General features: G+C 44.8%; 1 protein-coding gene across 2 annotated transcripts in view; it reads right to left on the reverse strand.

The window, feature by feature from the left end:
• Positions 1-24,785, reverse strand: part of DRD3 (dopamine receptor D3) — a 36,763-nt gene extending 11,978 nt beyond the window's left edge. For both annotated transcript variants that reach the window (XM_060099875.1, XM_060099874.1), the window contains exons 1-3: positions 24,516-24,785; positions 13,151-13,263; positions 1,591-1,733 (exon numbers count right to left, since the gene is read on the reverse strand). In XM_060099875.1, the coding sequence (XP_059955858.1) occupies positions 1,591-1,733; positions 13,151-13,263; positions 24,516-24,785 (526 nt within the window). The remainder of the gene's footprint in view (positions 1-1,590; positions 1,734-13,150; positions 13,264-24,515) is intronic.
• Positions 24,786-27,330: the final 2,545 nt, after the last annotated feature.

Below are 27,330 nucleotides of genomic sequence, written 5' to 3' on the forward strand. Positions count from 1 at the left end.
AGCCTAACCTTGAGCAGGTGATATGTGCTTGGCACATCTATGTATGTTATCCCAATTTAATCCTCACTTACTTGTAAAAGAACTCTGTGAAGGAGGTAGAGTGGAGTTATAACATATGTAGGCTTAGATTCGAGTCAATGAAAATTATAGAGTCAAAATTCACCCTGAATCACGTATAAAGATACGCATGGTTTGATTACAACCCTGAACAGTAATAAGTAAAGACATATGACACATGCAGTAATATGTCATCTGTTATAAAGAGTTCAAACTAACATATAATTTTAGAGATGAAGTTGCTGGACTTACTTGTAGGAGGCCATATATAAAAATAAATACTGAAAACTTCCTAACTAAATACATAGACCTAGTCCACATATTTGATTTTGTTCAAGTTTATGCCATGCTATATTGTTATCCCAAATTTATCAACAAGGAAGCTTAACTTAGAAAAGTTAAGTAACTTGTTCAAGCAGACACAGCTGTTAAGCAGCAGAACTGGAGTTTGAATCTAGATTTTTCTGACTCCAGAGCCTCTGTCTTCCTAAATGTATTTTGACTTCTAAATAATTGACCAACAAATGACTCTTTGAAGACTATATATAAGATTTGCCTGTATTTATATGTAATGTGTACATATAATATATCTGTATACACATAAGTACACAGCTACATGACTTGTACATATATACCAGCAATTCATGAACCTGGAACATAGTAGGAATTGAATGAATCAATTCAAATGGAGAAACTAAGAAGTCCAGATGAACACTAGAACACGAGTCAATCAGTTTTCTCTTAGTGAACACTCTGTTTATTTTCAATACCTGTAACTATACTATATGTGCTAATAGTTTCCATTCAACACATGAAATTCTTGAGGCTGAAAGATGGTCATGGAACAGACGCTGAAGGCACTGTGAGGTGTCAGTTCAGATTGGTGTCATATCTAAAATCCCAGACAACTCAGATATACACATTGTTCATCCATTTGTCCGTCCACCCATCCACCCATCCATCCATCCATCCATCCATCCATCCATCCATCCAACAGAAAATGTACCATGTGCCAAGCACCATGGCCAAAATTTTTGCATATTAAAAAATATAAAATACATCCTCCAGTAATTTAGGAATTCATCCTAGTTCCCAAACACCAGAAAAGATTTTTATTGAATAAAAAGTTAGAAATGTATACCCTACTCCAGGGCTTTCATGATATGTTATTTTGCATTGTAAATCCATTATGAATTATCATCTTTTCGTTAGTAAACTTCACCTGAATTATTCATATAGCATAGTTTTTTAACTGGCACGTTTCTTCAAATGAATACAATGGCTTTTCTTTCAAAATAGGAGTAAGCAGACTTTTCATTAATTGGGGCAGAACATTATTCCTGTGCCATTAATTGAAGAGGTTTTGTTTTCTATTTTATTTGTAATCAATAAAGGCCAACGCTTTGCAGTCTATAGCATCCTCATTTGATTACATTGAGCAGGGGTCAGACATTTCAGGGCTCAGCACCACTCACAACCATTCAGATGTGCTGTGAATCACGCCGCTATTGGAAGTGGGGCCGTCACTGTTACCTGTGGTGTTGAAGCCAAAGAGGAGAGGGCAAGACACGGCAAAGGCCAGCACCCAGACAGCCGTGATCATGAGGGCCACGCGCCGACAGGAGCTCTGTCCTGTGCCATGTTGGTAGTGAACTGGCATGACCACTGCAGTGTACCTGTGAAAGGGAGGGGAGGGAGGATAGACATGATGAGAAAGGTTCTAAAGACAAGTTAAAAGAGGTTACTAGAGAAATACTCAGGTTGATACATGTGGCAGGAGAAAAATAATTTGGTTGGAGAAACTTAGAGAGAAAGGGGTATTTGAGTGAACAGAGCAGAAAGGCTGAGACAAGATAGATGAAGTACTCATTGAAGGAGGTGAGCAGAGAAAGGGAGAAAGAATAAAAAGCATAGCATAACAACACTGGGTTGCCGGAGAGCTTCTACCAGTGCTGGTTGATGGCCCAGCATATCCCAGCCTTATATTCACACACCTTTAACCTTGAAGACTCTAGATGCTGGTTTGTGTGCCTTTATGTTCTCCCACAGTTTTTCAGATAATGATGGAACTGTGCCCAAAGAGGATGCTTAGCCCTGCCTGTATCCTAACATTAATTCTAATCTTCATAGTGACAACTATTCCAAGTAGCAGAGATTTTGTAAATAGAGATGAGTAATATCCAATGAAGGCTTATTTTAAAATCAAGTTTTCATGCTGTCTTAGTCTGCTTGGGCTGCTATATCAAAAATACCATACACTGGGTGACTTAAACAATAAATATTTATATTTCACAGTTCAGGAGGCTGGGAAGTCCAGCATCAATGTGCTGGCAGATTTGGTGTCTGGTGAAAACCCACTTCTTGGTTTGTAGACGGCAGTCTTCTTGCTGTGTTCTCACACGGTGGGAGGGCTGAGGGGAGCTCTCTGGAGTCTCTTTTATAAGGGCACTAATCCCATTCATGAGGGTGGAGCCCTAATCACCACCCAAATGTCCCACCTCCTATACCATCACATTGGCAGTTAGGATTTTAACATATGAATTTTGGGGGGGCACAAACATTCACTCTACAGCACATGCTTTTACATGGTCAAAGCACAGTTTCTTATTCTTGTTGGATATTGTTGTCTTTTCTGTGGTATATCCACACATACATTCACAGCTGCTTGTTGGACTTACCTGCATGATTGCTCCATGGTTGTCCCAAACTCAAATTATCTGAAATAGATCTTCTATTTCCCTACATTCCTTAATCTGCTTCCACTTCCTGCCTTTCTTCCAGACATCCACACCCAACACTCAGGCTTTTGGACTCTTCTTTGGTCCTTCCATATCATTTGCTCACCCATTCATTTAGCCTTTCATTCATTCAATATTTATTGAGTTCTTACTATATACCAGGTCTTATTCTGGAAATACACAGATGTGCAAATGGGACATTGTCTCTGTCCTTACTGAGCTGGGAGTTGAGTGGAGTAGACAGATGAAAAAAATGTTAATATAAAATGAGTATCACAAAGGAAGTAAGTTGGGTGATGTGTTTAAGGATAGTGGAGGATGTAAAGAAGGGGCAAATGACATAAGTGGGTAGGAAAATGAGTGGGGTGGGAAGGAGCCAGACATGAGGGAAGGTAGGAAAAGAACATTTTAGGCAGAAGGACAGCAGGTCCTGTAAATTTACCCATTATGGTATCTTCCCCATTATCCATGCATTTCTTTTCTACCACTTTTTCTCTGTGATGGCCACAGCCTCCAGGCTGGTCTCCTATTGCTAAGTCCCCAAATAGATTTCATCCTGTCCACCCCACCCCATGTTCCCCCCAACTCAGAGGAAAACTGTCTGAAATAGGCATAATTCTAAGATGGCCCCCAAGATTTATGTACTGTAGAACTAGTAGAAACCGTGTGATTAGATTACAAATCAACAGACTGAGTAAATCAAAAAGGAGATTATATTGGGTGATCCTGACCTCATTGGGTGAGCCCTTGAAAGGGACTGAGCCCTTCCTTAATTCAGAGAGATTCAAAGCATGAGAAATTATCCTCCTGGCCTGCAAGGGGCAAACTGCCATGTTTGGGAAAAGATCATTTGGCAAGGAACAGCAAAAGGCCTATGTGAGCTGAGAACAGCCCCTGGTTGACAACCACCAAGAAAGTGGGAACCTCAATCTTATAACTGCAAGGAACTGAATTCTACTGACTAGCTGAATAAATTTTGAAGACGAAAACACAAGTCAGCCTACACCTCATTTTCAGCTTTGTGAGACCCTTAGCAGAGAACCTACCTACATGGTGCACAGACTTTTTGACCTGTGAGATTAAAAACTGATATAAAGTCACTACCTTTGTGATAATTTGTTACACAGCAACAGAAAACAAATACAACGTCAATCCTTAGCCTTCCTCAACATGACCCCAACTAGCCCAGCCAACCTGACCTCCCGTTGGACCCTGACACTTACATATAACTGCAGCCATATTGGCCTAGTGACGGGTTATCTTCAACAGTCTTTGTTCAATCCATTATCCCTTTTTCTTCCCTGGGTAGCTCATTTTTTCTCTCCTTTAATCCCAGATCAGCTCTCCAGTAACCTTCCCAGTCCTTCTATCTTACAGAGACCTCTAACTCTGAATGCATAGCACTCCTATGCCAATCAATCACGTTGCCCTTCTGCATGCATTATTGAACTTGCCTCGTGGCTGGAGAGAGATAGACCCTATAGGATTTAAGTTACTTAATGGCTCAAATCATCTTATAGACTTGGTATTCCATATAGGTCCTTGTACAAAGCAAGTAGTAAGAAGCTGTTGACTGATTGCCTCATGGACTCTGAAGGCCTCCGTCCTCATAAGAGGACAATTTTAATCCTAGCCCAGCTCAAGGGATCTAATATATATAGCTGGGTCTACATATGCTCAATTTTTTTTGTTTGTTTGTTTTGTGTTTTTGCGGTACGTGGGCCTCTCACTGTTGTGGCCTCTCCCGCTGTGGAGCACAGGCTCCAGATGCACAGGCTTAGTGGCCATGGCTCATGGGCCCAGCCGCTCCGCGGCATGTGGGATCTTCCCAGTCCGGGGCACGAACCTGTGACCCCTGCATCGGCAGGCAGACTCTCAACCACTGCACCACCAGGGAAGCCCTCAATTTTTAATTAATTAATTAATTAATTTATTTATTATTGAAGTATAGTTGATTTACAATGCGTTAGTTTCAGGTATACAGCAAAGTGAATCAGTTATATATACATTCTTTTTCAGATTCTTTTCCCATATAGGTTATTACATAATATTGAGTATAGTTCCTGTGCTATACAGTAGGTCCTTGCTGTTTATCTATTTTATATATAGTAGTGTGTATATGTTCCTCCCAAATTCCTAATTTATCTGTCCTGTCCACCTTTCCCCTTTGGTAAGCATAAGGATTTTTCTATGTCTGTGAGTCTGTTTCTGTTTTGTAAGTAAGTTCATCTGTATCATTTTTTTTAGATTCCACATATAAGTGATATATGATATTTGTCTCTCTCTAACTTCACTTAGTATGATAATCTCTAGGTCCATCCATGTTGCTGCAAATGGCATTATTTCATTCTTTTTTTATGACTGAGCATTATTTCATTGTGTATATATACCACATATTCTTCATTCATTCATCTGTTGATGGACATTTAGGTTGCTTCCATGTCTTGGCAATTGTAAATAGTACATATGCTCAATTTTTCATTGTCTCATCAGCGTCCAGGGAACCTGGAGGCCAGATGCAGAGCAGGAACCCCCTTAGCTCCTCTTGTGCACCTCAAAGCTTGGGGCTGAGGAAGGGAAGGACAGACCCTGGGCTGGAAGGGGTGGGGTAGTGCTCCCCGATGCTCCTCCTATATGTGCCAGCCACCTGACTCATCTGCCTCATATGCATCTGGCCTTAGAGGTCATGTGTTAACATTTGTATCCCCAAAGAGCAGCCTGAGAGTCAGCTCTGAGGGCTGAGATGGAGGCAGACTCTGCAGAACTTGGCCTTGGCACCCTAACATGTGACAGAGGTGGCTTCTTTGTCAAGAGGGAGAAATAGAGTCCTTATTTAATAAGGTCAAATTACCATCCCACCACCAACCTCAAGGAAGGCCCATGACAACCCAGTTCCCTTCTCCTGATGCACATACACTATAGATCCTCCCTTGAATCCCTAACTTGGCGACAAAGGAGCAGGGCAAGTAGCACCTGGCACTCCTCCAGGCCTCTCACTCTCTCAGGACTTCCGACTCTGCTGGGGCAGTGAGCTGGGGCTTCATGTCAAATACATCAACCAGGGTCTGGCCCTTAGCAGTGATCCCTGAGGCACCGTGGAGGAGAGGCTGAGCTTGAAGCCCTGCAGCTGTCCTGGCCGAACAGCTGATGAGGGTCAGGAAGGAAAGGTATGGCACACTTCTTCCTTGTCCAGACCTGTTGGCCTTCATTTACATAATGACCTTGGATGTAAAAGAATCCGACCATTCCATCATTTGGTAGTGTGCTGCTAAATGCCTAACAACTGGCTCTGCAGGCGAAAAAAAGCCCTAACTTATACCATTTGTCAATTTCTGTGGGACAAATACTCCCACCATTGTCCACTTCAAGTTACACCATTGGTTTAATAACCGGCTCAAAAAACTAAAATTTTGCCAATCAGTTCCCACTAGCCATTACAAGCTGACTCCAAGTCCACCACTGAATGCTGCACACTTTCCTAGATCCGCTTTAATATTCAGCAACTTCTTGGAGACTCCCATTAATTCAATGAGTCAGTAAGTGTAGGGAGTACTGGCTCCATTTTATAAAGGAGGAATCAAGGCCATACAGAGGTTACATGACGAAATCAAGTTCCCACAGCTGGTGGTAGCAGTCTCCGAGGCCAGGTCTCTCCTGGGTGCCCTGCTCCCTGCCAAGGGCACTGCAAGTCTCTGAGGCCTTACGGGGGACAAGGGCTTCCTCAGGAAACGTGGCACTGAAAGGTGGTTTGTAGTTTGAGAGCATCGCCGCTACCCAGAACTGAGTTTCCCCATCAATTAGCTCGATTGTATTAATTTCCTGGGGGTCCTGTTAAAACACATATTCCAAGGCCACACCCTTGAATACTTGTTACACTCCAGAAGTTTGTATTTTTAACAAGCAAGTGCATCTTATAAGATTAGACAAGTTGGAGAAAGTCTGCATTAGGGAAAATTTCTGTGTCAAAACTCTTGTTAACTTGGGTAAGAAGTGAGAGATGAGACAACGTTTACCACTGTTACATTTATATATTTTTTCTTCTTAGTTTTAAAACATGATTAAACTTTTAGAATAAATGAGACCCCCCCCCCCCGCCCGCGCCCCGCCAAATTTGTTTCTAGGGTGAAAAACGCCAGGAAGCTTGCCAACGGGGCTGAAACACAGAGGCTGTTCCGTCATTGACCATCGGAGGGCACCAGAATGCAGCAAGAACCCAGCCAGCGCGGCGGGGTGAGAAGTTCACGGCTCACCTGGGGGCTCTCCAGGCCCCCAGTGGGGAGGCGGGGAGGGAAAGCTCAGCCCCCCTGGTTCCTGCAGCCCTGCAGGGACCCTGAATTCCAACTCAAGCAGACTGCTCAGCCTCTGATCTCCTCCCGAATCGATCACAGATGACCGACCGCAGGCCAGGGCAGGGCTGGGCGTGGACCCGATGCGCTCACCCGGCTCTTCCGGGTCTTCGGTCAGAGAGCGAGCGCGCGCTGCGCGTGCTGCCCAATCACTGCCTGGCCAGCCGCCTCCCTTTGAGCTCCTAGCTTTTTGGGGTCTTTTCCGGCAACGCTGGCAGTGTGCTCAGTGGGTAAGTCAATGGACGTTGGAAACAGAGTGATTAGCGTCTGAATCCCGCTTGGCCTGCCGCTGAACCTTGTGACCTGGACCACAGATGTGACTTCTTTTTTTTTTTTTTTTTTTTTTTGCGGTATGCGGGCCTCTCACTGTTGCGGCCTCTCCCGTTGCGGAGCACAGGCTCCGGACGCGGAGGCCCAGCGGCCATGGCTCACTGGGCCATGGCATGTGGGATCCTCCCGGACCGGGGCACGAACCTGCGTTCCCTGCATTGGCAGGCGGACTCTCAACCACTGCGCCACCAGGGAAGCCCACAGATGTGGCTTCTTTGAGACCCAGTTTCCTCATCGCACAAGGGGGATAACGAGTCCGCCTGATAGAGCTGTTACGCGTATTGAATGAGATGATCTCTGGGAAGTTTTTTAGCACAATGCCCCGTCCATCTTAAGCATTCAAAAAATAGTATTATTATTATTGTCATTATTATTGTGCTAGCCCAAGGGATCTGTGATTGTTCATATCAGTGAATCTAGGGGTGTCTGCCCCTTATTCCTGATTATCAGGGAACATTAAATTTATTTATTCCTCAAACAAACAAGTATACAGCACTTTCTAGGGGCCAGGCAACTGTTCGAAGTCTTTACAAACATTAACTCATTTACTCTGCATAACAACACTTTTGCTCTGATCTCCCCTAAACAGGTAAGGGAACTGAGGCCCAGAGAGGTTAACTGACTTGCTCAAGTTCACCTTGCTGTTAAGTGAAAAAGCCAGGATTTCCAGCTAGGCAGTGTGACCCAGAGCTAGGGGCCCAGAGTAGGCTACGCCTCTGAGAAAGGCAGTGAGCTGGAGTAGAAAGAGGCTGGCTGAATCCCCTCTCCTGCACCTACCAGCTGTGTGATCTGGGCAAGGTTACCCACACAGTCTAGTCTTAAGAATCCTTACCTGTAGAGTGCGGGTAATACACCTACCTTGCTGGGATGTCGTGAGCGTTAGCGATAATGACAAGCTCTTGGTGCCCGGCACGTAGTACATGCTAAAGAAATGGTAGCTATTTCTACCGCTGTTGCCTTTAGATTCACTCAAGTTAGGATTAGCCCAGAGGTAGCCAGGGCATTGAAGACAAAGCAGATGTGACTGGTTTAGTCCAAGGAAATAGCACCTAGAGAACTGGGTGCTGGCATGGCCAGAGGCCCCTCCCTCGGTGTCCCATCCCCGCCTCCACCAATGAAGGGGCCAGACCGGTGGTGTGGGAGTTGGGAGACCCAGGTTCTAGTTTCAGACCTAAGAGGCTACGGGTCCCCGTGGGGGCATTTAGTTTAACTCATTTCTGCATAAATGAGTTAAACTCTAACGCCCCTTACGACTCCCAATTCTGTGACGGGGGTTCGTAGGCTTGTCACTCACTCTGCTGAAGTTTTCAGGATCCTCACAGAATTCGACCTCTGCTTGGGGCCCTGTCCCCAAGTGGGAGGTGTGTGTGTGTGTGTGTGTGTGAAGGTGCGTCCCAGGGAAGCGGCAGTGGGGGAGGAAGGAGGCTGGGCTGGGTGGGAGGACCTGAGTCTAACTCCCCGCCTGGGTTTAATGAGCCCCCGAGCTCTGTGAGGGCTGCTTTTCACCACCTTTTATTTGGTCAGACAGGGGGCTCAATAAATCTTTAGTTCTGTGGACTCCCCTCACGGAATGGTTGAAGGAGAAAGCTTTTTGCAAATGACTGGAAAGCCCTTTGCAAATATAAAGTGCTTATTTAGATGCAAACTAAAAATCCAAGGTGCCTGTGACTCATCTGGTACCTATTGTGCTCGCTGCAGAGACGCGGAGGCTTGCCTATGTGATGGGTGCCGTTTGAGAGCCACTTAAAGAACTCCCTGGTGAATGAATTTGGTTGCATTATCCCTGGGCTCCTTGCGGAGGACTCGAATTCTCACCGCTTGCTCGGATCTTGTCCTGCTCCTTTGACACTTTCTCAGCCCTCTCCCTGAGTTAGTTCTGACCCAGGATGTGGCGGGAGGGGGCTGGCCTACTGGGAGGCAAGGAGCCAAGGGCGGGTTAGGGGGTTGTGCTCACCCACTCTGCTTTTTATAAAAGAAAAGGCGGCATTAATCCCAACATCCAGAGCTATGCCTACGAATCTAATGACAATGGCATTACTTGCTTTCAAAAACCCTTTTATCATTTCCTTTTCTTTCCTATCTCTTACCACCCTGTTATTACTGATCAGGGCTTCATGACCAAAAAATGCTGAATCCATTTGGTCAAGTTTGTCAGACGGGTGACTAGCATTGTGTGAAGACCAAAGGTCTGCATGAATGACTGCATTTTTAATGAATTGACCAACCATTTGGCATCCCATGAACAGAATTTAATGCTGTGTACTGCAAACTGCTGTGAAGGATAATGGAGACGGCTTTTCCAAGGCCTATTTTCAGTCCTAGAAGAGAAAGGAGGCTCCATTTTGAAGTTTGGTGAGGATTGGTTCCTATAGACCTACAGGCCAAGAGGGGTGCATCCTTGTCCTTTGCGGTCTAAGGCAGGACTTGTTCCTCAGGTTGCAGGTAGGTGAATGCTATGCATTCTGGGAGTTCTCCCCGTATGGGACAGAAGCCAGTTCAAGGTTTGTTCTTGTTGGTTGTATCTACTCGGTGGTGCAAGTAGAAGCGTGTGTTAAGCATGACCGCTGCCAGCAAAATGGTGCTTTTGTGCAAGTTACAAAAAGATACCCTCTCCTGGCTGGTAAAGGGCACCCTATCTTGGTTTACTCAAGGCTTGGCAATGAAGCCCTTGTCTGAATTCAGTTCCCACACTCCAGTGCACAGCCTGCACAGCCTCACCTGCCAGCCACATGTGTGAGAATGTGTGTGGGTGGAGTGTATAGGCACACTTTCCAAGATGGTAGAGGGTAGGGTCGGAACTGGAAGGCTGGGAGGGGGCTGTCCCAGACCCTCTTCTAGAAGGTCTCTTTATACAGTTCTTCCCTCCCTCCTCCAAGGCTGATCTGATCCTCCTCTCTCTTGACCTTTCTGAAGGTGCATATTTGTGGTATAAGCATTGGCTACCCTCAGGCAGGGACCACCGGATTCAGGATTCAGTTAATATTCCCTTTTTCTTTTGGCTGCGCCAGGTGGCTTGCGGAATCTTAGTTCCCTTACCAGGGACTGAACCTGTGCCCTCGGCAGTGAAAGCGTGGAGCCCTAACCACTGGACCGCCAGGGAAATTCCCTGGTTTAATATTCCTTGTTCAAAGCTCTGTAATAGGCACAGCAGGGAGATTCACAGGTAATGAGGAACTAGGATGATATAATAGTTTGGGGTGGTGGAGGTGATGATATAGCAAACCAGATGCAGTCTGTTACTTCTGTAAATGATATATTTCTGAAAACATGTACTAAAACATGTACTAAATGTCAGGAAATCACACAAATGACTTAGATGTTATTGGAGGAATTCTGTTCTCAGAGAGCTAAAAATATTATAAAGTCACTAACTATCCCTTCACTTTTTAACAGCTTTATCAAGATATAATTTGCATACCACACAATTCATCTAAGTATAAATATCAATGTGGATTTTTGGGGTATATTTACAGTTATACAAGTGTATCCCTTTATTTTTAACACATTCTTTAATGGTATTAGTTTCAGCATTATGGACACGTTCTTTAATTTTCCTTCTCAGGCTAGCCAATCAAGTAATAAAAGTCAAGTGATAGCCAAGCAAATGATAAAAGTCAAAGCCCACCGAGTTGACTGGTTGGGTTTGCAGTATCACTAGAGGATAGGGTTTTCATGCCCATTCTTTGGTTACACACATGCAAGGAAGTTTAGGGTTGTTGATACAGAGGGCACAACAGTGGGTCACGTGAATGTCACACTTGGGCATGTGAGGAGGACGTGTATTAGGACTCCTGCAAAGGGAGCCTGGAGATGCCACAACATGGTTACAGAGGAAGCACTGTGAGAGTACAGGGGTGACTGAATTAAGCTGTAGACATTTGGAAGGGCTTCACGGAAAAGGGGGCCAGTGTGATCGGCCTTGGAGCATGAGAGGGCTAGAGGGCAACCCAGAAAGAGATGAGATTGAAAAAGTAACGTGAGGCCATATTGTGGAAAACTTTGAATCTTAGGCTGTGAAGGTAACTTCAGTTTTTATTCCACAGGCCAGAGAGGCACTGAAGGGTTTTGAGTAGGGCAATAGACATTCGGGCTTTACTTCTGGGGGAATAATTCTGAGAGTGGTTGAAGGGCCAATTAGGAGGCTGTGGCAGAAGTCTAGGTGGGAGGTCATAGGAGCCCCCAATAAGCAGGTGAGGTAAGAAGGGAAAGATGGGTCACATTTAGAAAGCATTTCAGAAAGAGAGTCTGTAAGCATTGATTGCTTAGATGTGGGAGATGAGGAAGAGAAAGGATTTGAACAAAATCCAAGTTTTCAGAAGAAAGATGTTGTCAGTAAGAGATCATCAAGTCAAGATGGTTTGGTGCTGTGATGCTTTGATGGTTTGGTTTTTAACATTTTGCCTTGTAGGAGCCAGTGGTATATCCAGGAAGTAATGTGGTCTGGATATCAGGGGAGAAATTAGGGGTGAGGCTGGAGATTTGAGGAGCCTTAGCACAAAGTCTAAGATTGTTAACTTGGAGTCAGATAGACATGAATTCAAATCCTGGCACTGCTTCTTCTCAGCTGTGTGACTGTGCAAATTCCTTAATTAGTCTGAGAAGCTGGGAATGAAGATAGTAAGAGTACCTGAGAGTTGTTGTGAAGAGGAAGTGAGTTAAGGCTTTGTCGTGCCTTAGCGCGATGTGCTAAATTCCCAATAGATGGCAGATTTTATTTGGGGTCACCTGTTGGAGCTATGGAGTGGATGGATAATATTCCTGGGAGAGACTGTAGGAAAAGAAGAGGTAGACGGGGACTCGGAGAAGGGAAGATTGGAGGCTCTTGACTGGCAACAGGGGCCATAAGCTCGAAAACGACTTCCTTTCCACAGGGTGCTCAGTGGGCCTGCAGATGTCCTTGGGAGCCATGGCAGATCTAAGACTCAGGGAGGGGAAAGGGAAAGAGGAGAGGAAACTGAAAGAGAGGGGAAGAGAGGAACAGAGGTCCCCAGAGCCAAGGCGGTACACTCTTAGGGATAGAGAATGATGTTACTCTGGTGGAACACACAAAGGCTCTAGTCAAAATCACAGAAATCCACTCCAGCCACCAAAAGGCAATTCTAAAAAACATTGTTCTTCTTAAACTCTATGAAGGAAATAAATAAATGGGGCACAGCCACATTTTCTAAAATTACCATTCTCCACTCCTCTCTCCCTCCTCACAGGTACTCCCAAGCTCGCAAGCTTTTCTCTCCCCTCTCTGTCTTTTGCCCCTGCTCTCTCTATCTCCCTCCCTTTACCAAAACACAATAACAACAGGAACAGTGTCTCCTAACTGTGTCAGCTCATCTCACCTCTTTGTCCCCCTCACCTTTTCTCCCCACAAAAAATTAGGAATCACAAAAGCCCCAAGGGTGGTGGAAAAGCAAAACCAGAATCCTCTGGGGGAAAGGAAAGCTTATAGGATAGTTATTTCTCTCCTGTCACAGGAGTTTCCTCTCACCTACAAACCATCGCTTAAAAGAAAAAGAGAGAAAAGAAAATGTCTCAGAGTTAAGTTGTACATGGCAGTGACCCCAGTGCCCTCAGATGCAAAGCCTGTGCCTTGAATATAGCAAGAGCAGCTTCCCTAGGTGGTTTCCCTCACCACCTGACCTAGGCCACCTCTCTCCTAAGTCTGGAAGGGAAGCCCAGCCTTACCTGTCGATGCTGATGGCACAGAGGTTCAGGATGCTGGCTGTACACATCATGACATCCAGAGTGACGAAAACATCACAGCAAACTCGGCTGAAATTCCAGACTCCACCTGTCACCTGGGTATCAGAGACAAGGATGTTAGTGTTTCCCCACAGCGAAGAGACAGCAACCCACTAGACTCTACCGCCTTCCCTAGGCTGCCCTGAAAGGACAAATCCATAGAATGTCAGTGCTGGAAGGGCTCTTCCAAATCAATTAGTCCAGCATTTCTCAAAGTGTGGTCCACAGTGGGGTGCTCATTAAAGATGTAGATTTCTGAACCCTTCCTTAGAACCCTTCCTTAGACCTCCTGAGTCACAGTCTCTGGATCTGGGGTCCATGAATCTTCGTTTTTAAATAAATAACGCCCCCCTGTCTCCCATCACACCAAGGTCTGTGAATTGCTGATCTGGTTCAAACTCAGGAGGCAACTAAAGCTCATCGTAGTTAAGTGATACGCCCATAGATGCACAGCTGGGAGTAAAAGAACTTGGGTGACTGCCAGATGTGTGCACCATGCCAAAACTGCCTTTCTGAAGCCCTCCGCCCAGTGGAGAGCTCACCATATACCAGGAAATAAACTGAGAACACATTTTTCATAAAACTTACCTCCAAAATGACAATCTATCTGGCTTCCGGTTTTGAAGCTTTAACAACATCTATAAAAGCCTATGTAAAATAAATCTGTGCCGGTGTGCCTGCCTTCGTCACCATGGTCCCACTCACCAAGAGGTCGGGGGAAGGTGTGTCCAGGGCATTGGAAAGGCGCCCAGATCCTCTTTACTATTCACGGAATCACTGAGGATGGTTCTGACCTCACGCATTTACACGTGTGTTCCAAGCTCCATAACTCCTCTGAGTAACACTTATAAGTAAGTCAGGAATTTAGGTAATTTAAGTTATATTCTAGCACATTTCTATTTTATTAAAATTTTTTTTGACATTACCTAATTGAGCCAGAGCGATATGCTAGGGAGATTATCACTTTCATCCACAAATGCCACTCTTGGGGCCCCGAGGCTTTTGTGCATTTGCCAGCTTCCTGCTCTTGGGGCTGCCATTCTTGGGCACCATGGTTCTCAAGGGGAAACCTGTGAAGCTTTGTACCTCAGGCTGTAGCTGGGTGTTCATGTTACCTCTGCTGGGCAGGCCCAATGGCTATTCAAGAGAAAAGGGAGTGAAACACAGGTACAGTAGCCTCTGAAGTAGGTTCTCAAGGAAAAAAGCTACAAAAAATAGTGCATAAAGATGCTGTTGGCCCTCTGTCTAATTTTTCTCATCCAAGACGCTGGTTATATCACCAGGCCACTTGACTATACATCATTGTTTTACGGCACTAATGCAAGTTCCTGAAAGGCTCTCTCTCTCTCCCCTTCCCTACTAATTTCTTTCCCCTTAGATTTATTTCCTTTTCAGCATTTGATCTTTTCCCTATATTTGGTCATTTCCAAGCTCTACTATGAGAAACTCTGACCGAAAATATTTTGTTTGAAAGCAACAATGAAGAGTTCAAACTAGTGATGAAGTCATCATTTTTGTTCATTTAGTTGTAGATTTACTTTCTCTCTTTTAGTCCAACCATTTGGCTGTATGTAAATAAAAGCTTAATATGAATTTTAAAGGAATTCTGAGAATGAAAACTTTTTTAAAGTTACTTGTATAGTCTAACACAATGTATAGTATAACACAATGAGAGGAACCGGGAGAATAGAAGATGGTTTTGCTCAATCCATAGGACAGTTGTATGCTGTAAAAGCTTCTTGCAAAAGGTGAAATTTGTATACTAAATCTCTTTTAACGTATGTTTACTATGCAATTTATGTCTTAAATTGGGGAAAATCACTTTTTTTTTTTCAAAATTGTGAGTGCCTGTTTGTGTACATATGTTGGGGGACAGTGTAGGTGAGAGAGGATCATTAGAACAATAGAAAACTGCAGGCTTGCTGGATGTCCTGTATGTTCGTTCATTTGTTTGCTCATTTGTCCATTCGTTCATTCATTCATTCATAAAACAAGTGCTTGTGAAACTCCTAATACTTAGTTCATTGGAGGAGGGTATGTTATGTGCTTTAAATTTTTAAAAACAATTTATTTCATTTATCTATTGACCCTGTTGGGTCTTCATTGCTGCATGTGGGCTTTCTCTAGTTGCGGTGAGCAGAGGCTACTCTTCATTGTGGGTGTGTGGGCTTCTCATTGCAGTGGCTTCTCTTGCTGTGGAGCACAGGCTCTAGGCATGCGGGCTTCAGTAGTCGTGGCTCACGGGCTCTAGAGCGCAGGCTCAGTAGTTGTGGTGCACGGGCTTAGTTGCTCTGCGGCATGTGGGATCTTACCAGCCCAGGGCTCAAACCTGTGTCCCCTGCATTGGCAGGCAGATTCTTAACCATTGCACCACCAGGGAAGCCCTGTTATGTGTTTTAAGAGGTTTTTAAAAAAGATCTTCAGGCCCTGTTTTTGAAGAGAACTGGAGAAGCAAGGCATTCTTAAATAAAGTAACTAGAGATCATCATGAGATCCTAATATCATTAAAACAAGCTAACATTTATTGAGAACTCAATCTATGTGTGTCACCAACCCATATAAGCCATTCCAGAAAGTTCTATAACTTTGAAACATTGATTCTGATAACTTGATACCTGAATTTTTAAAAACTGTATATGCTTTTAAAGCTTTTTGAAGACAAATTATACACTTATTTGATAGGAGATTAAATGACTGTAACTTAATCAACCTGATAGGAGCAGGGACTTTTACTTGTTTGCTGCTGCATCCAGGCTCCTAGAGCAATGCCCAGCCTGCAAATATATTCTGACAGAATGAATGGTCTCTGACATAATCTGTGTTAATACTAATAATTACCGATGTCTGAACTTTACATACATGGCCTCTATTGCTGATTATGGTCCTGTGAGAGAGGACTATTGTTATCTTCATTGCAGAGAAAGAAACTAAGGCTTGGGGAGGTTCAGTACCTTGCCCAGAGAGGCATGGCTATAAAGGCAGATGGGGCACTGGCATGTAGGTTGTTACACACCTGCTGTATGGGGGTGTCAGGCGAGGAGGGGGCAGCTGTTGGAAAGGGATGGAAGTGGGTGGCCACAAGGGAGAAGGAGAAAACCATGTGCCATCAAGGATTTTTGTGTGACAGACCACATCAACCCCCTTCTAGGGAATGAGACACCTCCTTCTGATTGCTTGTATCCCAGGGTTGTAGAAAAACAGCGCAAGACAGTGGGGGCTACTGACTTTGGGGCCTAGTGAAAGTATGTACCTGGCAGATTTCTTTGGTCCCTGGTTTCTTGAGCCCCTAAGGACCAAAGCCCTCAAGCTGCCCTCTGGCTTCCAGGCCCCCACTGTGCTACCCCATTCTGGCTCTCCTCTCATCCCGTCTCCAACTCTGCCAGCAAAATCCCCATTCACTCCTTGATCTCAGCTAAGTGTCAAGAAGAAAACAACCTGATTAGCTAATTTAAGTAACTCCCGCTAAGGTGCCATCACTTGGTTTTCCCTAATTGGTGGGATGTGTAATGGAAATACTTAAGTCCTCCACGCCAAGTAAATAATAGTGAACGATCAATAAAGAAGTGAAAGGGCCAAGAACATGCTAAGTAACTCTTACAGCAACCAAATGAGGTAAATGTTCTTTCCAATTTATAGATAAAGAAATGGAGTCTGAGAAGGGTTGAATAATTTGCCTAAGGACACATAGCTAGTAAAAGTAGCTGGGGGCTTCCCTGGTGGCGCAGTGGTTGAGAGTCCGCCTGCCGATGCAGGGAACACGGGTTCGTGCCCCGGTCTGGGAAGATCCCACATGCCGCAGAGCGGCTGGGCCCGTGAGCCATGGCTGCTGAGCCTGCGCGTCCGCAGCGGGAGAGGCCACAACAGTGAGAGGCCACAACAGTGAGAGGCCCGTGTACAGCAAAAAAAAAAAAAAAAAAGTAGCTGGAATTTCAAACCCTTAATATCAACCATTACTCTATTTTGCCTCTCAGAGGTCAGCACCCCGACACGCTGCTTCCGGGAAGTGTACAGTTTAACTCCATTCTCATATCATAGGAGGGAGAAGAGTTGGCATTGGTCCGTCTACCCACCCACAAAGCTGGTGTTCACTGAGGGCCCATTATAGGGCTGATACCTTGCTGGGGTGGGTGTACTGAAATGAATTAAACCTGTTTTTGTTCCCAGGGCCTCAGAATATAATATCTGTGTGTTAGGGGGAGTCATGTGTGAATGAGAAGGGATGAACTGAGGGCCCAGGAGATGGATGCTAAGAAAATAACTATGATACAGTATGATAAGTGCTGACAGTGAGATGAGTACTACAGAGTGTTGGGAGAACATGAAAGGTAAAGTGATTTTTGAAATTAAAGCAGAAGTAAAGCAAAGCAAAAAAAAAAATCTGATTGATTTAAGGCTTTTTAGAAACATGATTCTACCTTCTTCCTAAATTTTAATGTATAAAACTCACTTTGGAATTAAACGGCGGCCAGATGGTGTTACTCTCACTTGCTAATGAATATAACTAACTCCCTTTGGCAATACAGAAGGTGGGAGAAGCAAGAGTGTCTTCAGGTACTGAAGTTGGCTATTGATTTTCAACAGACACAGCCTAAGGCAGCATTTCCCAAATTTTCTGATAAGGCAGCATTTCCGAAATCACCTGAGGCTCTTGTTAAAATGATTCTTAGGCCTTACTCAGAATAATAAGTACCTCCAGTGATTTTTGCTGCCTCGGAGGGTTGGGAAATGGTGGCTCTAGCGGGTGTGGGGGCATGACTTTGTCCCTAAAGAATATATATATGTATATATATATATATATAAAACTGAGTCACTTTGCTGTACAGCAGAAATGAACACAACATTGTAACTCAACTGTACCTTAGTAAAATTAAAAAAAAAAAAAAATATATATATATATATAAAGAAAGAGGGCTTCCCTGGTGGCGCAGTGGTTGAGAGTCTGCCTGCAGGGGACACGGGTTCGTGCCCCATTCCGGGAGGATCCCACATGCTGCGGAGCGGCTGGGCCCGTGAGCCATTGCCGCTGAGCCTGCGCGTCCGGAGCCTGTGCTCCGCAACGGGAGAGGCCATAACAGTGAGAGGCCCGCGTACCGCAAAGAAAAAAAAGAAAGAAATGGTTGTCTCTAGAGCTCCTTAAGCATTCTTTATCCCTTGGATGCCTTTGGCCTCATAGTTCCTTCTCAGAAGAATGTTTTTAAATGCATGAAATAAAATACAGTGGATCACAAAGGATAGTGATTATATCAAAATATAGTTACCAAAGTTTAAAAAAAAATGTGATTCTTTAAGAATGCACTAAATGACAAGACCTAGTAGTTTCAAAGCACTGATGAGTGTAAATGATATTTTGGGGTCTGCAAAAACTGTAATGCGATTTGAAAATATAAATACCTGTGATTTCCATCGGGGATGATAAGGATTTCTTCTGCTGTGGGTTGATGCTGACATTCATAATTGAAGGAAGTGCTTAATTTCGGTTTAGTGAAAATAAAGAAGTAATTTTATTTATATCCAAGTTGATGGACTCCCCAGGTTAAGAACTCCTGTTCTAAGGGATGGATTTTTAGTTGTTTGGGGGAGATATCCAAGGAGCAAAGATGGAATTACTTCTCTAATTAGCCTCTTCATTCCATTTTTGTTTGCCACAATTGAAATCCTTTTTATTCTCCCTCCCTCCCTCCTTCCTTCCTTCCTTCCTTCCTTCCTCCTTTTCTTTTCTTTTTTTTTTTTTGCAGGATGGGATTGCTGTGGGACAAAATAGGGTACTAAATAAGGATTTTTCACTTCTCTGAATCCCAATTTCCTCATCTGTGAAATGGGGTTTTTACAGATTAGTGGTTCCTACCTGTCAGTTTGTAGCAGATGGCCAGCTGGCTGCACAAATCAGCTGGGGTGGGAATGGGCCTGGGACTAAGGGCTTGTTACAATTGCTATAGACTTTCAGGACCACCCCTAGAAATTCCAGTTTGGTAGATCTGGGGTACACCCATCAGTCTGTATTTTGAACAAGCAGCTCCCCGTCATAAAGGTTTAGCTCAAAGTTTAGGTTCATGAGAGTCATGGAGGAGCTCTTTTAAAGTGCAGACCCTGAGGCCCATGCCCACAGAGAATCCCGGTCACTGGGATGTGGCCAGAAATTTCTTGAGGTTGGATCATACTTTAGAAATGACAGCAGAAATACTCTCCAAGCCCTTCCAGCTTTCATAGTCTATGACTTCCATCAAAATCCAGACTTTGGTGAAGAGACTGTGAGAACCTCCTGCTTTTGTTTTCCAGCAGGGAGCTTTTAAATTGCTATCATCTGGGGTCTTTTGAACAATGGTAAAATTCTTCTTTAAAAAGTCTTTATTTATTTATTTATTTATTTTTGCAGTACGCGGGCCTCTCACTGTTGTGGCCTCTCCCGCTGCGGAGCACAGGCTCCGGACGTGCAGGCTCAGCGGCCATGGCTCACGGGCCCAGCCGCTCCGCAGCGTGTGACATCTTCCCAGACTGGGTCACGAACCCGTGTCCCCTGCATCGGCAGGTGGACTCTCAACCACTGAGCCACCAGACAAGCCCAAAAGTCTTTATTTTTAATAATCAATATCATTACGAGTCCAAAGGCACCTGTCTCCCCAAACAGCACTGCTTCTTCCCGCCATCACTCTCTGACCTTCAATCAGGCTCTCTAGGGCGAGTTTCCCTGCCTGAACCCACTTGGCACTTTTTTGCTTGTTTATATTCCCTAACCCTCAAATCTTTTCTCCAGTCCACACTGGGACCCAAGTACTCTGAGTTTAGTATTCTAAATGTTACCCTGGTTGCCTACGCTGCCTTTCTGCCCTGATACAAGCGTATGAAACATCACAAAAGGTGCTTAACCGAGTGGAACAAAATGGAATGTTGGTGCTTAGAGAGGGAGCTCCAAACAGACTGCAGCTTCTAGAGCAGGAAATTAAAAACTTGAGAGGGAATCTGAGATAGAACTCTTTGGTACAGAACAGAAAAGAGTTTTCATGAAAATGCTGCAAACTGAATTACAGAGATGGCCAGGCCAGGGCCCTCTGGAATATAATTTACTCTGAGGTCACCTGCATGGCTCTTATCCTCAACTTCTCTGCTAGGCCTGAGGACTGAGGAAACTGAAGAAGGTCAGTGACTGGCTCCTGCTAGTCCCTTTTAATATATTGTCCAGGCCCAGTCTTCTGTGTACCTTCATGATGAGAATGGTACCAGCGAAGGCCACTGTGGTGCATACCTGCTGACTGTCTTCTTTCCTCTTTCCAATAGTCCTTGGATTCCACTGGGAATCCCTGAGATTCCTGAGCAGTTGATGTGTTCTATGAAAGGTACACATAACCTAGGCTAAACTGACTATTCTATTCAGTGATTAGTTCAGAGAAAATCGTGTGCCATAAGCCAGTCCAATCCAAGTACATCTTGACACTTCTACTAGAAATTCTGGGACATGGATTTTCTCTTTTGCTGTGAATGGTGTGGTGCACACATGTGAGGTCTCTAGCTTACCCTTTGCCTGTGGATAAGGTCAGTATATGGAAGAAGACAGAGCTGAGAGAACTGCAGAGAAATGGAACTGGAGCCCTGTTCAAATTGTGCCTGCAGTCCACCCTACCACAGGACTTTTAAACTTGCTGGTATGAGAACCAATGCATTCTGTTCATTGTTTAAGTCACTCGGAGTTAAGGTTTCTTTTACTTAACAATAAAATTGTCTAAACTGAGATATTTATAGATCACACTTTTTAGTTATCGAAGCATTTTTTCCGTTGATGACAGTTGAGCCTAAATCAACCTTGTGAGGTAGGGAAAGTGTAGTTGTCACTTTCATTTTATTCATTTAACTCCACGCCTTCTGACTCCCAATTCTGAGTCTTTCTCATAGCACAACCCTGCATCAGAATAACATTCATCCCAGTGAATTCCAGCAGAAGCACAAAGTTATATGACATTTTATTGCCTACATCACCCCTACATCTTCTTTTTTAATAAAACCCACATTTTCACTTTTCCTTTTCTATCCTCCCTTGCATCTAAAAGTGGCCTTAGCTTCCAGGTGTAGCCATTTAGACAAATGAAGTTCCTTAGGGAGATGCTTCAAGCCACTCCAGGGAAAAGGCTTTTATTTACTTTTTCTTCTTCTGCTGTCCCCACCTGTCCTACTTTTGAATATGGCCATGAAGCTTGGGGCTATGGCAGCCCTCTTGTGACTAGAACGAGGAAGTGAGTTTGCCAAGGATGATGAACAGAAAGAATGGGAGTCTGGTCCTTGATGACACCTGAAGCAGCTGAACCAATACCAACAGAACTCCTTCCTCCAGAATTCTGTTTATGTGAGAAAAGCAACTCCTATTTGTTTAAGCCACAGTGAGTCAAATTTTCCAATATTTATAGACAAAACATTCATAACTCATATATACTGGTGTCTGTCAATATGAGCCAGTTTTCCTCTGAAGGAAGGGGTCTGGCCAACGTGAGCCAATATTCCCTTCAAACAAGATGGATACATTCAAATCAAAGCACGGGAAGCTGGGAATTTGACAGCTAATTTGGCCCCCTCATGGTGTTCTTCTCATGTTTGTTCTGTCCTCCTGGGGGCCCTCAAACCTCCAGCAGTCTCTGTGGTCAACACTGCATCGTTTCCTCTTTTCAAGAGAGCTCTGTGGTATGATCTTCTAATTACTAGACCAGCTACTCATCATTAGAACAAGTTAGTGAGAGTTACACTTTTTGCTCTTCTCTGAGACACGTGAACTTATGTATTCACGATCACTTTAAGAGCTCAAAGTGCTCTTTTCTCTTGTTAAAGCACCCAGTCTACTTCTGAGGTCCACAGAAAGCAGGCAGGCATTTAAGACTAAGGGAAATATACAGACTGGGGTGGGATAGGGAGACCTGATCCTTTGGAATAGAGCCTCTATTATCTTAACTGCTTCTCTGTTAATGATAGCTACCTATTCTGTCTTTTATTGAGACAGACCCTTAGTTGACTGTTGGGGAAAGTGATGAAGAGATACTAGGCTGCAATTACTAGAGCCTTGAAGCAAGTGGGTAGGACCAAAAAGAGATCGCAAAGCCCATTTCCCAGTGGAGAGATGTCTCTGCTCCCCCAAATCTTTTTTGTATGATTTTAAACTTATGTGACCTACTCTTGATTACTGAATACCTACCTGTTATAAATAACCTGTTGGACAGAGGCCATCTTGGTTTTAATGAGGGCAAACAAGAGCTCCACCAGAGCTCTTCTCACAGGGGAAAACCCATAGATACAACCTGCAGAGAGTCCACTAAGGCCTTTGGCAAGATTTTATGCTGGCCCTCTGTTGCTCAGTTGCTCCTCTCTGCTCAGCAGTAGAGTGGGCGTACCACCCATACTGGCAGGTGTGGCTAGAAGGGGATGCCAGGGGTATCTAGTGTGAGAAGGTCACAGTGTCCACCTCCTATACCCGTAGCTACAGAGGTTTTCCAATATAATCCCTTCAGAGTCCTGGAAGCAATCACAAATGGACAGCCAACGAGTGCCCTGAGTGCACAGACACCAAAAGCCAGGTTTTATTTCAGAGGCAATTAAAATGCTTATCAGAGTGAAGGTTCTCTTCCTGCCTTTCTTTCTGACATTCATCCTTCTGGCAGACTTAAGAATCCTTGTAACGTATAGGGATGGACAGAAACACTTTTGAGGAGGGTGTGGTGATGTTCTGAATCATTGACTAATCCATCCACACTGGGTTGTAGCACCTAAAGTCTGCCTCACTCTTGAACAGAAATATCATATACTACTAACTACTTTTCAGTATCATCATTAAAAAATAAAATAAAAGTAAATAGTTCATTGTAACAATAGATGTAGCTGCAGATGGTATAAGTAGAAATGGCCCATCTAATGCATACATTGCAGACCAGATTCATTTAATCATTCATACATCAAATATTTATTTAGTACATATTATGTGCCAGGTAGTATGTTTGGACTACAGGGAAAAAAAGAACAAAGACATAGCTTCTGACTTCAAGGATGTCTCGGCCTAATTGGGTTGACAGAAAAGTCAAGATAATTACAAGACCTTTTAACATCAGGATAATCCTAACTGGGAAACATTAATGCATATTTTTTTCTCTGAGTATTCCCTTAGCCTTTAAATCTATCCCAATCAGCCTAGTTGTTTTTATTCTTTCCCTTCCTTTTCTATCTCCTTGATTTCTTTCCTTAATGTCTCCCCATTGAGATCATAAGTCTAATTTTAGTTCCCAGTCATTCTTTAATATGGTTGCTTGCCTAAGCAGTCTATGTTCGAGGTTTTTGTTCTCCTGTGATATGTCATACTTAATTAACTGTCATCTTCACTATTAATATTAACTGAGATATTAATTTGATGAATTTTAATTTCTCTTAATCATGGCATCATTTTGAGCTTTCATTGGATACCTTTTTAGAATGATACACAGTGCAGAGGAGAAATATTAATAGGATATTAAGGGTTTAAAAAAACCTCTTTAGTAATTGCATGTTTTCCTGGTAGGAATATCTGTTTCTTGAACAGGTGTAGGCACCCTGATTTCCTTGTTAGCAAATGGATGTTTTGTCTTGATCACCTCCTGACTCTGTTTTGCACTTTCAGATGAAAATACTTTCACATTTAAGAAATGTTTCTCTCCGGCAGAATTCTCCAGGGTCTGCTGCATTATCTAACTGGTGAGGGAGGCACCAAAAATATAAATTTGATCTTTTCCTTTGGAAGCAGAGTCTGTGGAGAGCTGGTACCCAGGAGGAAAATGCTGAGTCCGAGGGCAACTGAACCATCAGAAGTCTGATCTATCTGCAGACTGTTCTTGCTCTCTTTTCCTCTCATTCAGTTAAAAAAGAAAATTGTTTTTTTAAAAATTAATTCCTCTGCCCCTACATGCCTCCTGCACATCGCCACCCCTATATACATTGAAACACTGATGAGGATGGCCACTGGACTGCTCCCACCCCACCCCCTGTGTCTTTGCAACATGACTGGCACAGAGAGTAAGCCTAGTGCATTTCTAGGACAAGTCCCATCACTCAAGTCCAGTCACCTGGATGCTGGAGGCCTGGGGAGAGAATCATTCCCAGCTCCCTGGTTCTGACATGGGCAAATGATGCTGGAAAAATGCTGCTCTCAGGAACTTCAAGTCCCTTGTGAAAGGGAGAATGACAGGAGCTCTCCTTCCCTCCCTAGACCCTGGATCATGGCAGGGAGCATTCTGACCCCAGATGCCAGGACCTCACAGAAGACAAAGACAAGCACGGTCACATGGGCAGCTTGCACTTGCGACCTACTCACCTCCAGGTACACCACCCAGGGCATCACCAAGGTGGCCACTAGCAGGTCTGCCACGGCCAGGCTCACCACCAGATAGTTGGTGGTGGTCTGCAGGGCCCGTTCCTTCAGCACGGCCACACACACCAGACCATTTCCGAAGATGATGGCCAGGATGAGCACGCAGTAGGAGAGGGCGTAGTAGGCATGTGGGCGGGCCCGGCTGGCCCCGGTGGAGTTCTCTGCCGCACACGTGGTGTTGATGTGGCCCCCCAGCTGGCTGAGAGGCGCCATAGCCCGGAGGGAGAGGAGGGACCCCGACACGTTTACTGGGAGGAGATAGAAAACAATGTCGGTCAAGTCAGACTCTTTGGAGCTTGGCTGCTTTGGGTACTTTTTTTTTTTTGCGGTACGCCAGCCTCTCACTGTTGTGGCCTCTCCCGTTGCGGAGCACAGGCTCCGGACGCACAGGCTCAGCGGCCATGGCTCACGGGCCCAGCTGCTCTGCGGCATGTGGGATCCTCCCGGACCGGGGCACGAACCCGTGTCCCCTGAATCGGCAGGCGGACTCTCAACCACTGCGCCACCAGGGAAGCCCTGGGTACACTTTTTGATTTTTTGATTCAATAAATATTTTGTTGAGCACTTTCTATATGCTGGGCACTATTCTAAGCCCTGGATATACAGCAATGAAAAAAATAGATAAAAATCCCTGCCCTCATGAAGCCTCCATTCCAGAGAGGACAGTAATAAACAAGATAAATCCAAGATGTGGTATGTTCGATGATGACATGTATTTTGGAGAACAAACAATTAGGGAAGGGGGTGAGGACAGGGTGAGGATGGCGTGTGTGTGAGTACTTGGGTAAGCAGGAAGCCCTCATGGAGATGCTGACAGTTGAGTCACGACCTGGAGGACCTGAGGAAGCCCACTGTGCTGATAGCCGAGCAGGAGGAATGGTAGGTACAAAGACAGGGCAGCTGGCAGGTGGAAGGGACAGCAGGGAGGCCAGTGGAAAGAGCCGGGTGAGGCAGGGGCAGAGTGGAAGGTTGTGAGGTTGAGAGGTCGTGCTGGGCCATTGCAAGAACCGTGCTTGGACTCTGAGTGAGATGGGGAGCTGTTGCAGGATTAGAATCCCAGCTCTACCACTTCCGAACTCTGGGGTCTTGGGCATGTAACTTCACCTCTCTGAGCTTCAGTTTCCTCCTCTCTAAAATGGGGGAAATAATGGAACTCGTCCCACAGGGATTTTGTGAAGATTAAATGAGCTATTACATAGGGAAGACATTGACAGCCATGCCTGACACCTAGAAAGCTATGCAAGTCTTAGCTCTTTTTCTCTGATTGGTCTGTTTCTCTTAGCTTCCCAGCCCCTCTCCTGGTCTCCTCCCTCCCTGTCTCTCTTGCCCTCAGTTGCCTTTCCCATGCCTCCCTTCACTTCCTTCAATCTCCCATTCTTTCTCTTGGGTCTTATGGAGCAGGACATGGTGGGTTTGGGAGACTGGGCTGTGGGAGAAAATCTCAAGAATAATGGGGTTTAGAGGCAGTACAGTGATTTTTATATTTAGGGAAAATCCATGTACCGAATTTTATTTGAAACCTCCTAATTTTTTTTTTTTTTGGCTGCACCATGTGGCTTGTGGGATCTTAGTTCCCGACCAGGGATTGAACCCAGGCCATGGCAGTGAAAGCGCCAGTCCTAACCACTGGACCACCAGGGAATTCCTGAAACCTCCTAATTTTTAAAGACTCATTACTAATTTAAAACATATTTAAGCCTTATGAAGTCTCCCGTCCCCCTCCACCCCCAAATCCCACATCCATGGGCCAATGACCCATGCACCAGCAGTTTTCAATCTCTGACCTAGTCCAATGCCCTCACTGTTCAAACAGGGAAATTGAGACCCAGAGAGATGATTAACAAATCTTAAGTCGCAGCTTCTTAGCGGCAGAACTGGCATGCAGACCTTCCAACGCCCTCCTTTGACACCTGAAAGCCATAGCAACTGTCACATCACTAGCCCACTGGGAAAAACCAATCCTCCAACCGTGGGGACTTTGGACATAGCGTGGGAAAGGCAACAGAGCCCATTGGTTGCCCCCATGGCACCAACCTGTTGGGGCCAGAAGAGACTCTGGGCTCTTAAAGTCAGGTTTGTGCATGTCTGTGGGGGACAAAAGTCATTGTGTCCTGAAGAAAAATATGGAAATGACTTTGTGCCAAGGGTAGCAGTGCACCAAAGCCACATGCTGGGGGAAGCACAAGGCTTATAGCCTATGGTATGACCCTGAGACTTGGGTAAGAGTGACTCCTGCCCTGGGCGCTGTGCTTCCGAGGGCTCCACATTGGACCCCATCTGGTCATATCCTTCCTAGAGGATGAGGTCATGCTCTCCCATGGCACCAAGGAGCAGATCCATCAAGAGCCTACACTCCCATTCTAGACCATACTCTTGGTACCAAGATCTCAGGATTCTCTGCCCAAACTGCTTGGAGCCTATTTCTAGGGCAGCACCAGCCTCATTTTGGATCTGTCACCCTGAAGGAAGACTGTGGCATGTATGTGTGGGACCCATGGGCTCCAGGGGTAGCTGTTTGGGGGAGCTCAGATGAATAGCTTGGATGTAGCCCGAGGTGTGGAGAGAAAAAGACCGAGTCCCTGGGACAAGATGTCGGGTGGGGCAGCTTCTCCTGCCATCTCACATTTTGTATGGAACTCTTAAGGCCCAGGAACCCTAAATTCAAATCTGGCCTTCCAGATTGTTAAGAAGGTGCCTTTATCAAGGCAGAAGGAGTAAACATTTCATTCAATGGTGTTTGTTAATTATAACTAAAATA

Source organism: Mesoplodon densirostris, chromosome 5 (assembly GCF_025265405.1).
Source record: "Mesoplodon densirostris isolate mMesDen1 chromosome 5, mMesDen1 primary haplotype, whole genome shotgun sequence".
Classification (NCBI taxonomy): Eukaryota; Metazoa; Chordata; class Mammalia; order Artiodactyla; family Ziphiidae; genus Mesoplodon; species Mesoplodon densirostris.